Genomic DNA, 14455 nt, shown 5'->3' on the forward strand with positions numbered 1-14455 from the left:
TAAACGAAACGAACACACATACATTCTGAAAAAACGAACTCAATTAGTTGAAATGTTTTGCTGACCGATTTACGGCGATCATACCTCAGCATACCCAATCATACTGCGATCATACCCTACAGAGAATTATAGTGCAAAAGATTGGACACAAGCACGGTTGCAATCTCAAATCTCGGTTCTTATTCGTATAATCCCATCATTTACATCAGTTCATAATTTGACAGTGTCTGACGTATCTGTTTGATGCAGTACTTACAAGTACAGTGATGTAGCTAAGCGGATAACGACCTCGGTGCAGCGATAAATTTATAAAAAAATCAGTCTCAAGTTGTGTATGTATTAATGTACTATTTATTATAAATACCTTTACCATCAATGCTTTTCATAAGTTTTTCAATTTTATGTATTAAATGGTTATAAGTCTTAGTAAAACAAACCGATAACTTATGTTTAGTTTTCTATACAATAAACAAACTTCTTACATATTATATAGCTTACGCTTATTCCAACCACAAAAAAACAAAAGACAAATGAATAACATTTGACAGCGAATTGTCGCGATATCATTGGTCGAGAGATTGCAAATCTATGATATTCATTATGGATTTGCGAAAAAAATGCCGTTTTGAACATCAAAGAAACTATTATGAAAACTTAACTTAAATTAAAATGAATATAAGTAGTCAAGAATAATAGTGTTGAATTATAAATAAAGATATACCTATTCATCAAGAACTCTTAGTAGCGCACAATATATCTGAGCTTTTACCAAATCGCGTGAAATACTTCGATTGGAATAGGCTATAATATTTGACGTCTTTTTCTTAATACAAAATGCCGTTTACACTTAAAATATGTAGGACTTTCAGTAATAAAAGTCGTTTTAGCGACTAACATGCGCCAATAAACATGTTGGCCCGTTACGATTGAATGAAACAAATTAGTATTAATTTGTTTACAATATACTGCTACTACACCGCCTACTCCGATGGTTTTAAAAAAATCTCTCTCAGATTGGGTTGTCTGGAAGAGATGGCTAATTAGCCATAAGTCCGCCCATTGTACACACACAAAATAATTGGTTTTATTTTTATTTTGAGCATTATTTATATATTTGATTTTCTTTTTTTTTTTTTGTTTATCCTAAGATTTCTGTATTTTTGTTTGTGGTGTACAATAAAGTATATTAAAATTCACATTAATATATATTCTATAACCTTTCTAAATCGATAGCCTATCTAACGAAAAAATTTTATTCAAATAGTTCTTGTATGTTCTTCGTGTAGCGCATTCAAATTAACGCTTCCGTTACATCATTTAAGTATACAATAAAAAAGCGGGACACGAACGGCGGAGCCGATGTGGGTAAATTAACGTTTATACGTTTATAGTTAATAATTATATTAATTTGTAATTGTAGGAATTTATTGAACAATAGCATAACTTTCCTTTTTTACAATAAAATTGTTGAATTATTATTGTCAAAGATAATAAAGACCTTGCTATTTATTTTATTCCGTATAAATTACTTTCAATTCAAAGATACTGCTGTTCAAGTAAGGTCATAGCATTGATAATACGATTATTTATTACTATCTGATGATAACTATAAATAAAAAAAAACTACTAACAAAATGTCCCTATCAAGATATTTGACTTGTAAGTAAAATAAACTTGCTTTAGTTGAGCTTTAGTAGTATGAGTGTAATCTTTGGACTTTTTTTTTAATTTCTTATGATTCATAGCAAAAATTTACGATGCGCTCCTGGACTAATTCGGTCTCGACAACCAATTTTGCCGGAGAATATTCAACTGCACAGAAACAACACACAAACTCACAAGTGCGCACTCCATTATTTCTTCTCCCTCTCATAATCCGTGAAGACGGTATTAGGATAGAACCGGTATGCGTCCAGGCGCAGGACCACCGGTCTTAAAGATATATAAATATTGCCAACTCTCTAATTTTAAGATACCAAAAAGATTATCTTGGCACCGTAACCCCTTGATTTTTTCGACCCAGGTTTTGAACTCAGGAACTCTATATCTGCAGCCTTCTTATCTAGCCACCAAACTAACGATCTTAATTACTATTCCTATGACAACAGTAATTCATATGAATCGTAAAATGTAAAATTCATTTAATTAGTAGATAAACGGGTTATAAGCTACTTGTTATCTGAAGATATCTTTCGATTTCTATAGATATAGATCAGATATAATATATTCAAAGAGTTTAAAGTATGATATTTTCTAGTGAAATCAAACTCGAGAAAAAGTCATTTGACAAGACCTGTAGGACTTTGTACAGTCAGAGTAAGAAAACCTTCGTCAGTTTTCAAATTCATTCCTTTATCAAGCCGTAAACTCTTAGTACCTTTTCAATCTAAAGCATTATTATAGCTTTTAAACGCTATTATACTCTTTGCTAGATGGGACTTATAATGACATTGCGACGCAATATGTTATACTCAATCGGTACTCTTTGCTAGATGGGACTTATAATGACATTGCGACGCAATATGTTATACTCAATCGGTAAAGCAGGTTATCGCTCATACTGAGCACACGAAAATAGATCTTAAGGTGACGAACCTTTTCTTACCCTGACTGTAGAAACCTGTCTGGGTAGGAACTACCCATTCATAATACATTTTACATGAATACTTAGTTATTATTGTTGAGCTCCAGTATGAAGGGTAAGTGAGCCAGTGTAACCATAGGCACAAGGGATAGGACATCTTAGTTTCCAAGAGGGGCTATTACGGTTAGTGCATTGCAACAGTTGTTATCCAATATTTGTGCGGATTGATATCAAATCAAATCAAATCAAATATAAATCTAGATTATGGACCTATGTAGTAGCATAATACTCCGCAATACTGATTTATCGTATATCAATCCGCAACAAATATTTGTTAGCAACAGTTGCTATGCCTATAAATATATAGCCGTAATAGCCCCCACTGGTCGATGGCGAATTGGTGTTATCGGAAATATTCCTTACGATACCAATGTATATCTGCAGTGGTAACAACGTACAATCAGGTAACCCATTTGCTAGTCGGCCTCCCTATTTGAAAAACGCAATTAATTGTAATAATTATTGTCCCTAATTAAATATTGTTTAGCGGATGTTTAGTTAAACACTGATTTCTTTCTTTATATCATTATAGATTTTACATTTGATAGAAGATGACACAGCTTTGTTTAACAAATCATTCCGAAAGAACATTTTTAACGCCGTTATTTAAATGACAAAGGAAAATAGCGCACCACCAGTAAAGGTATTCTGTCAGATGAAACTCGAATCTCACCGCAGAATACGAGAGTGAAATGTCAGATTAGATATAATAATTGCCTATAATATATCAAAATATCAATATTTTATGAGATATGAACCGAATTCTAAAAGAATCGCACTGTATCAGGGTATCAATTGTGATACGAAGTGAATTCTTACAGAAATCTTAGGCTCAAGGTTTGACCTAGACAATTACTGTTAAGGAAACAAGGGAACAACAATTGATTTATTTTATCCTGTGTATAAACTATAATTACAATCACGACGGAACATCTTAATTATTCACAGTTATTCTTATGGACGTAGACAACACGCGGTGGGAATTTAAGCTATTACTTAATTTGTTTATAGAACAGTGATTTATTTTCTTTATCACTCAGTGACTATGGCTAATTTTAGGTGTAGAATGAAATAAAACCAGCATTTGAACAGTTAATATAAATATATTTCGAATTATTCAGAGGCTTCACAATATTTGGAAGAATTACTCGACAGCGTTCTCGTTTGGATGTATGACGAACATCGCATTCGTTTTTATTTTGTATAAAATTAGTCATACAAGCTGTTACGAAAGAAAGCACACTTAATAAATTTGTGGTTACAATTTTATTAGTAACAATGACATAACAATAAAAGCTAACACCAATAATTATGTCCCATACAATAGACACTAGAGCAAAATTTCGACTAAAATCTTTATGCGCTAACATACCAAGCGTTTTCAATACTAAAAGTGACGTTCACAGATAACGAAAGAAAAAAATTTGATCCATTAAAAAATTTACAAAATATTTTGTATATTTTTTTTTAAATAATTGAAACTATATTGGTCAATATTTTTATATGATGATCTACGATACAGTTTTACCATTTGTATAGATACAATTACATTACGAATAACATAAGAAGTTCATTGCATTTTGTCACTATTGACAGATTATATGAAGAAAAAAAAAAAACAATATATGGCAAATTTTACATAATATTTTATGTTTGAATTATTATTATTGAATTGAAAACTGTTCACATATATCTTTATTTTAAATTCATAGAAAAATATGTTATCATTAATATCATATTGACAAACACTTAATCGAATACAGGTTACGATGTACAAGTTAGCGCACAGGTAGTGAAGAAAGTATTAACCAATTTAAAAGTAATAATTCCTTTATTTATGATAGCAAATACATTTTGTCTGATATAAAATGCGATCGAAGCGCCCTATTTAAATGTTTCTAGTTATATAAAAATGCAACGCCATAGTAAATGGCGCGTTAACTTACATTTTTAATTAATACTAATATTACCGTTATTTACATGCTGTTTCTTCTAAATATCTGCATCTGAACAATACATTAAAACCTTATAGCTATGTACCTATTTTGTGCAATTGTTGATGCTTTAAAAATAAAAAAAAAGAACAACCTAAAATTCTATTTTCAAATGGTTAAGTAAAAATTGTCTATGGCATCCATATATATGATATTGAATTTCAAGCAATAACAATTGCACACACCTTAGATGCAACTTTTCATGTACTAACTTTTACATCTTACAATTTTAGGTGTGGATTTAGACGGTAATTAACTTAATATCTACCATTTAAAAGCAATAAAAAATCTTCAGTATATTTTGAGTGTCTACAGAAAAAAAAACATTAGGCATAAAAAAGTTACAAGGCCGTGTCGTCAGTCAATTAAAGCCTAAACCCAATATCACATTTCTAGCGAAAAATGTCCTCTGAAGGTCTAAGTTTAAGCGACCAAATAGAAAAGTGCAAGATTTGCAAGATAAATCTAGAAAATATTGCCCGCTTCAACTTGATCGGTTAACAATCAATGCTTAATGTTATAATTGTGCGGCGTTTTAAAGTATACTCGAAACTTATCAAGATACGAGTTTATGACGACAATTTATTATATATAGGAAATAAAGGAAAACAATAAAATACTTAATAATTGATGTTTTTGAACGTTATATAAAGATGACATTTACAGACAAATTTAATAGTTTATTAATTGAATTAATAATAATAAAAAAATGATGTAACTTTCATTCATTAAAATGATGGTATTTTATTGCAAATTTTATCATTCTAACTAGCTTCGATATGTATTTAATAATAAACTCGCGCTCGTATTCAAAATGACGCATTTTTTTTTTTTAAATAACACTAAAAGGACAATGTTGACAACATTTACTCGATGGCTGGTTTGTGCCTACTCGTAAAGTGTAATTAAAACAAATCGAAACTAAACTTTGGAATAACTGTTACATTCATCTAATAATCGAACTAATATCGAAAACAACAAAGAAAGTAATCTTAACTTTTATGAATACACATTATCATTATGAATACAAATTATTTATATATACGTAAAGTTTTTTTAGGAATCTATACGAAAGTTAAATATTAATAACATTTTAGCGAATACTGCGTATGTACTTATAGACACCTATAATGAAATACAACAATTGGGAACAAAAATAAGTAATAATAAATCGAAAAATATAATCTCTGTTTAAACAAAAATTTCAACAATTCCACGTTTAAAATCACCGACGCGCGAAATAGAAAACATTTTTTTTTTTTTAATTATATAGTCGATTACGAAATCAATGTGGCGTACGGTGTTCAAGCAAAAATGTAGGAATGTACTCATTAACATTAAGATCGCGTTTAAGAAAAGCACCCAAATATGAATACCCAATAAATGTACAAAACTGACATGTTCCCTTATCGTACAAATGATGTCACTTAGCCATAGACAACTGTCAACTGTCAGTGTCATTCCACATATAATACAAAAGCGTTTACATATACGGAACTCACTCACACCAACCCACGTTACATATAAATGATGCGTATTATCAGTAAAATTTAACATCTATTGTATGCATTTGTTTGCAGTCCATGTATAGTTTTATACAGCACTCTGGTAGTACGACTTGGAGACGGATCGTTTGGTGTGCTCTATGTTAGATAGCTATGCTGTTTACACTGGCTACGACACGCGTCTGCACTATCTGAAATATTAAAATTGTTGCTTTATCACGACGACTTGGTTATTTCTTTATCTGCTTCCTCGTGTAACGCGATTTCAATGTATTGTCAATTGGTAAATGGTTGGCTTAAATGTCTTGTGTTATCTGTATCTATTTAATAGTCAACAGTATTTTAACATTTGTGAGAATATAGATCGGCAATTAACGATGATCCATGCAGATTTGAAAACGATTTGGAATCATTTCTAATTAGAAGAATTTGAATATATTGGATAATATTAAGATGATCTAATCATGTTAAGGAAATAATTATATCATCATACACTAATACGTCACCGTCTCCAGTAAACGGTGGATGCATAACTATAATGTGTTTACATTGAACTAACCTCTGACCTCACTTTCCAAAATTGTCCCAAAACCTTTTAGAAAGATCATTTATATTTAGATAAACGCCGAGATATATCTCACACTAATAGGCAAGTATTTTTTAATTGAACCATTAGTTTATTCGATTCTATAACACCAATAGACCAAATTTAGCTGAAAACTCAATGAGACGAAGAAGATACTGTTAATAATATTATATTAATATCAAATGACATGGTCTTACGGTCCATTAAAGCTTACAACAATGACTCATACATAAAGGTTGTTTCTTATTTACAATATTATATTGTTGCCCAGATTTGAATTGTGTTTAGACATTAATGTACTAACCTCAGCGTCGCAATCCTTACAGTAGCACGCACTTCCGCTTCACCTTGATCGGCTGGACGGGGCAGAGGACAGCGCGGATCGCTTCGTCAAACACCGTCTTGAGACCTTTCTGCGTCAGCGCGGAACACTCCAGGTACTTCACGGCGCCGATCTCCTTCGACATGCTGAGACCCTACATAGCATGACAGTTAGATTATAAAGAGTAACAGTCTATTCATTTAAATCTAGCAGTTCTATAGTACGATAATTCAATACAAACTAATTGTAAAAATAAATATATTTTTGTGAATCGCATGCGCAAGGCTTGGCCACTTTCATTTTATTCACTACTAGTTGTCGCCCGCGGCTTCGCTCGCGTTTTACGTTCATTGTCACGTGTTAGGCAAAAAAGTAGGAGTTCAAGTTTGCTTCATACCAAATTTCGTCAAATTTGGTTCATTGGTTTGGCTGTGACAGAGCGACAGACAAACAGACAGACAGAATTACTTTTACATTTGTAATATTAGTATAGATGTGATCCCCCAATTACTATGGGCTTAGACTGTAAATATTGAGTAACAGTAAAATGACAAGCTTCTGGTCTATTCTTTTGAGGAGATGGTTTGGTGCTTATTCCACCTTGTTCATGGATGTGTCACAATTACATCCGATACACGAGCGTTTCTTTACGAGGTTTTCCTTTACCTTCAATTTCATTGGTCTTAGTGGTTAGATATAAGCCCACGAATACCGAAATCATGGCTTAACACATATGTCCGGCTGATAAAAGTAATCAGGTTTTTTCGGTCAAAAAATCTCATTAAGGTGTATGATGGAAGAAGTTAAGATTAGCTTCTTCTTATGCACGTACATGTAAAGAAAAACTAATCGCGTGGATTCCGTTTTAAGGTATATTCATATATTTTTTTTATACTCTAAATTCTTCAAGAATACTGGAAACCGTTTCAATGAAAAATATCACATACAATAATTGACTAGGAATTGACAGTACAAGAATAACAGATACAATAATAACATTTTTATCGATGGTTAAGTGGAGATCCGCCAAAAATAATATTGAAACTTCAAAGTATAGTTTATTATAGTAGGCATCAATACATTGTTGTGATTTATTCCGGTTGGAATCGTGAGCGAGACAACATGATATTATATATATATTTATTCCCACCTATCTGCGCCAGGCAAATGGGCGACCTGATGATAAGTGGGTATAAAATTTTAACCAATGCGCCACCAACCTAGGGATCTTAGATGTTATGCCCTCCTCTGCCTGTAATTTCTGGGGCTCGCTGCCCCATCAAATCGGATATCAATTTTCTCTTTACTCATTCTTCGTTTTTGTTTTGTTTTTTATTTTTTTAGCAGGCAATAGTAATTAACGGTTTAATTAGCATGTAGTGTTTGCTTTTAAATGATTTTACATAATCTGTGGATATGTGTATTATAACTGTATGTGTGTAAGAAAGAACATTTTAAAAATCTCTAACAAACCTAATAAATAAAATAAAAAGAAATATCTGACGGGCTTGCACAAAACCCTACCATCATGTCATAAAATACATTATGTGAGATATTACGTTAAAGTCCACACTGGCCATACTTGGTGGTAGGGCTTTGTGCAAGCCCGTCTAGTTAGGTACCACCCACTCATCAGATATTCTACCACCGAACAGCAGTACTCTGTATTGTTGTGTTCCGGTTAGAAGGGTGAGTGAGCCAGTGTAATCACAGGCACAAGGGACATAACATCTTAGTTCCCAAGGTTGGTGGCGCATAGGTGATGTAAGGAACGATTAATATATCCTACAGCGTCTTTGTCTATGGGCAAAGGTGACCTCTTACCATCAGGTTGCCCATGATTTTCCGCCAACCAATGTCATAAAAAAAAAACTAGTGCGCATTGTGCCATTCAACTATTACACGCACATATTTATAGTTGACGGATCTTTGACTGAACATAATGAGACATTAAAACATCTTCCAGGATCCGTTCTATCTTAATTCAATATGAATGAATAAATTTACCTGTGGATAAGTGATGGGTGCGAGTTTTTTGTCCTTAAGCTTCTCAATGGTGTCCTTGTCTTCGCGGAGATCGAGCTTCGTTCCCACGAGGATGATGGGCGTCGATGGGCAGTGATGCCGTACCTCTGGGTACCACTGGAGACGAGAACATAATAATCGTATTTATACATAGTAATCAATCGCAACAATCTTTATAAATTTAACCCATTAAAGTTCAATACAAATATTCAGACCGAAAATAAACAAATGCAAGGAGCATTTGTTTATTTTCGGTCTACCTATTCAAAATTTCTTCACTGTTCATTCTAATAAACAAGTTGTCGTTGTTGGCTTTGCACGCTGTTTCAACAGTTAACAGTTGGGTTCGATATAAAAATGTAGCTTAGGGTTCAAGCGTGCTTCGTGCCGAGCGGTTTGGCCGTGAAAGCATGAAAGAATGATGAAGAAATATAAATTATATTCTTCGATTGACGTCCACGCTTAACTAACAACGTCTTAATGTCCCAGAATTAAGCAAAGGCTTTTTATTCTCTTAAGGAGAACATTTAAAGTTTATAAGAGTTACATTTTCAATAAGAAAATTGGCAATACATTGGCCTCAGTTAATCACGTCCTCAGTTCAGACAATAACTGACCACGTGTTCGTATAAAAGGATCTGCAGTATATTTATAGTTCGGAATATAATATATAATTACGTAATATCTCATCGTGAAAAGGCGACTTAACATGCGAACGCTATCATAAAAAAGTCATGAAATAATTGTAAATCGAGACCCACGATCGTTCGGACATTAAAAATATAATTCTGACTTATCAATCTTAATGTAATCAACGGACAACGAGTAAGACTGGTTCGAGGTCTAGATACGCATGCAAATCGATGTTTCGCAATAGTAATGTACCTACACGATAAACCAGCCAACCTTAGCTTAGCTTTGCTGCATTTAAAGGTCCCTCATTAAACGGCCAACATTATCTATTATGATGTAATAGCAGTTCGTGCCTGTAACTTGTCCAATTTTGAAATGTATGACATTAAAGCTTGAATAATCGATGTCAAATTTAAATCTGTATATTTAAATAATTATTGCACACACGTGTATGTAAACTGAAGTCTCCTAAACTATTGGAAAGATTTGGATGATTTTTTAATGTGTAGTAAGCTAGTAGTAGTAGGTAGTAGAAGACTGCGGTATATAAGGAGCGGACAATCGAATTCATATTGCCCAAGTTCATTATAAAGCAACAATTAAACCAATCAAAATCGTCAGAAATTTATCTCCTACCTAAAAAATCGAGTGAGTCTTTATAGTAGTCGCATTTGATATGTTACATCTGACATTTAATTTTTTATAAGCAATTATATCCTCTCGAAAAATAGGTTGGTACCAACTTACAGGCAAATTTCGAATCACGCTTGTTTATTGGTCGAATAAAATAGCGCGAAATTCCCCGGCCTCCTGTTACACACTACCGTCTCTTTCCACGAAATAATTTCCAAAAATGTTACATATCAATAAAGTCAGATTATTATTACTGTTCAAGCTGCAGTAAAAATCTTTAGTAACAATAATGCATTTGAACACTTCTTCTTTGCAATTTGGCGAATTTACATGTCAAACAATACGAAACGTATAGTTTTCAAACAATTTTCATAATTTCTCCAACCAACCAAATGTTATATATAAATATAATGTGTACGAACAAAAAAAAAACAATAGTTACCTTTGCGCGAACGTTCTCGAAGGATGCCGGATTAACGAGGGAGAAGCATATGAGGAACACGTCAGTCTGTGGGTAAGAGAGAGGTCGCAGCCTGTCGTAGTCCTCCTGACCCGCCGTATCCCAAAGGCCCAGGTTAATGGGCTTGCCGTCGACCATTACATTCGCCGAGTAATTGTCGAATCTGAAATATATGAGGATAAAAGTTATTTACGATTTATCCAAACAGTTGTTATAAATAAGTATTATTCCAAATTTTAACGTAATGATTATACATTTAATAACATTGATTTTAACATCAGATATCTTTTTTGTGCCCGAACACATAACTTATACATTTTTTAATAATTTATTTATTTATAATTTTAGCGATATAAATTTGTGCAATTTTTTAAAGATATCATAGCAATTCCTACCACATATTAAACAAACAAATTGTAGATATTAAATATACAAAGACAATAAAGTTATTTTCTAAGTATTTTTAGCCCCTTTACCTGCGTACATCAAATGTTTTTTTTTTTGTGTTATCAATAAAAAATATTTAAAAATAAGATTAGTGAAACAATTTGAAACGTGCGAATCAAAACAAAATAATATATGTTACTTTAATTTTCAAACCAAAGACGAATGGTAGTTATAATTCAAGATCAATTGTGTATATGAATACAAAATAACAATAAAAAAAAGCACAATATGTCATAAGCGACAATGCCGTTAATTGATGATTGAACACGAATGCCTCGATCGAATTAATACTTCCGTCATGATTAAGGTTTCTCAGAGCAACAGGTGTTGCAGTTCACAGAAAAAACGTCACACGTGATCGTCATTTTAAGGCAATTGTGACTAAGATATTATATAAATATTCCCTATCATGAACCGGTATTGAGAATGTAAGTTATATTTTGTATAATACGATACAATGGAACTTATTGTTCCACTATATATATATATACAAATAGGTTGATATAGAGTTACAGATTTTCATCCAAAACATACACTTGCCACGACACGCCATTTCGTTGCTATGTTTTTCACGAATTATAATCACACATTTATATATTTATAAACGCGTGAGAAAAGTAAATTGCAGTTTTAGTAGTCTGTTACGTTTTCAAATTAAATTATTTAACATAATTAGTTTTATTTATACTAATTATTAAATCATAACGTGTTTTATTATATAGAATTTCAAATATAAAATACTTATATTTAATCCTTGTTTAATTTATCGCTGTTACTAAAGGCACAGAATCAACAATAGGAACTGCTTTATTTCAGACTATTGCGTAGTCACTACGCCCACATCTTCAAACGGGGACTTTTAAGTAAAACTATAATTTTATATGAAACTTAGAAGGCAATTAAATATTAAATTTAGAAAAAGAAAATAAACTTTAAATTAATTAATAATATGCAGATAATATTAATTTTATTATAATATATTTCAAGTTAGAGACGGAGATCAAATAAGGCTATATTTAGATGGTGATCCTTCTCAGTTCAGATAGAAACTGCATCCACTTAAGATGATTCAACTTATACATAAATAGATTCGTGTTATTATAAAGTTTATGAGATCCACAATATCATTTCGATAAAAATTTTGCATATATGAGTCTGATCAATGTAATAATACATTATTACTTATTTATTTAATAACCACGTAACTGTTATATAACAAGTATGATCCTTTCTATTTAAATTGTATTTCTGTTTAAGTTGGAACAAAAAAAATTGGCTAATTTTAATAGCATACGTTGACCATTCCTTTTCTAGTAAAAAAGCAGACGACCAGCTGAATTTACCGTATGGTAGGCGAGTGGTCGTCTCATTATTAACATTCCACCAGAATTGGGATAAAATGATTTTAACGTCAGTTTTTTTACTGATTTTTTTAGCATATTTTAAAAAGGATGTAACTTCATATTATACATACATAGGTCACACTAACGACGTCGCCTTATAAGACGTAACATATTTAAAGCTCTAAAACGAGTGCCTTCTTTTTAATTGAACTTTTTTTTTAATCTGACATACTGTCTAAGAAAATGTGTAATGCAATTTGCAATGTAAACATCTTAACTATAAATTATGTAAAAAAATACTTACACTGTTGGTATGTACTCCCCGGGGAAGGCATTTGTCGTGTAACTGATGAGAAGACATGTTTTACCGACGGCACTGCGGACAAAAAAATATATATTGTAAATATTTCTACCACAAACAGATCAGAGCGAACAAGACAAAGCTCATACTCATTATGATTATTTAATTAAAAACTCTTATTTAATTTATTTTAATTTTTACACAATTATTGTTTAAACCTTTTAATCATAACACCTTATAACGTAAGAATTTACATATTCATGTAATTATATTTCACACCAACTAAATACAACAAATTAATATCAGAACGTGACTTCGCAAAATTTTGCTTAATTAAAGCGAAGAAGCTTGCTTATACGATTAACAAACATCGCTTATATCTGCTTCGGTGATTCTTAAAAGCTTATTAAATCGATATTTGTTACTGAAAAATACTAAAATTTAATAGAAGTTATATGTAAAACAAATATTATCGATATCCTACTAGAAAAAATATAAGATATAAATGCTGCATAAACGAATTAAACATACTCATTAGTTAAAACTGAGGACTTTTCAATCATATCAACTTATATTCAAACTCAGTATATACTCGTACCTAAATCTCTACACGTCAACAGTAAATGCAATATCGTACACAATAATTGGATAAAACAGCCAGTATTACGAGACAGTCACGATACACATTCTAGTTAGTAACTAGGGCGACCTAAAAAAAATAAAACTTGAGCACGCCCGGGCATCCTTACGATGAAGGATGTTATCAACATAACCATAGTAAAATGAGTACGCTTAAGTTTATGAGCCGCTACAAATTTTATAAATACTTCGTACTTAACTCTTGCTATTATGTTGGAAACTTAATCTTGTTAACTCTTTTATTACTTTTAAGTTTCTAAAGCTGTCGAGGCGGATTTCAGATTTAGAAAATACATTTCATTGTTATAATTAATCTTAATCTAGCCTTGTTTTAGTTTAATGAGATCGGTGTAGTACTCTTAAAATTTCAACTAAAATTTAGAGGATTCTATGTTATTTTTATTAGAATTTATATATATATTTATCGATATATCGTTTAAGTTAGAACATACACCCTTCACACGGGTGCAATTCATAAATAAAGAAAATTATATGATATATAAGTCCATATATTTTTTTAAGAATTAGATCATTTTTCAAACAAACAAATTTTACGCTTTATAATATTAATTCATTCTGCCCGGTTGAAGCCGTTAAAGGCATTGTTTTTTAGCTTTATATAGTTTATTCATTAAAACTTAGCTAAATAAAGATAACTTCACGCTACTATTATGAGTACCTATCTGTGCAGTAACCACCAACGTGAACTGTACAATATGGTTAAAACTGTATGAAAAAGGCGTTGATAAATGTATAATCATATATCCATATTACGTTTATACAATAATGACAGCTGTGCCATTTTTTTTGCAAGATTTCACTTCGTATCTCACTCGTAAATTTGTTGACAACTGACTTACAGTGATACGCCATTTGATACGTGTATCCTATAAATTTTATAATTATTATAGTCAATATCACTA

The 14455-nt window shown here is 31.6% G+C and overlaps 1 protein-coding gene across 1 annotated transcript in view; it reads right to left on the reverse strand.

Moving 5' to 3' along the window:
• Positions 1-3727: 3727 nt before the first annotated feature.
• The window catches only part of LOC125065632 (ras-related protein Rac1), a 40237-nt gene continuing 29509 nt past the window's right edge, over positions 3728-14455 (reverse strand). Inside the window, exons 2-6 of the mRNA XM_047673365.1 lie at positions 12897-12968; positions 10785-10965; positions 9059-9193; positions 7034-7205; positions 3728-6334 (exon numbers count right to left, since the gene is read on the reverse strand). Of these exons, the coding sequence (XP_047529321.1) occupies positions 7050-7205; positions 9059-9193; positions 10785-10965; positions 12897-12968 (544 nt within the window). The 3' untranslated portion in view covers positions 3728-6334; positions 7034-7049. The remainder of the gene's footprint in view (positions 6335-7033; positions 7206-9058; positions 9194-10784; positions 10966-12896; positions 12969-14455) is intronic.

This window comes from Vanessa atalanta, chromosome 8 (assembly GCF_905147765.1).
Source record: "Vanessa atalanta chromosome 8, ilVanAtal1.2, whole genome shotgun sequence".
NCBI classification, from domain to species: domain Eukaryota; kingdom Metazoa; phylum Arthropoda; class Insecta; order Lepidoptera; family Nymphalidae; genus Vanessa; species Vanessa atalanta.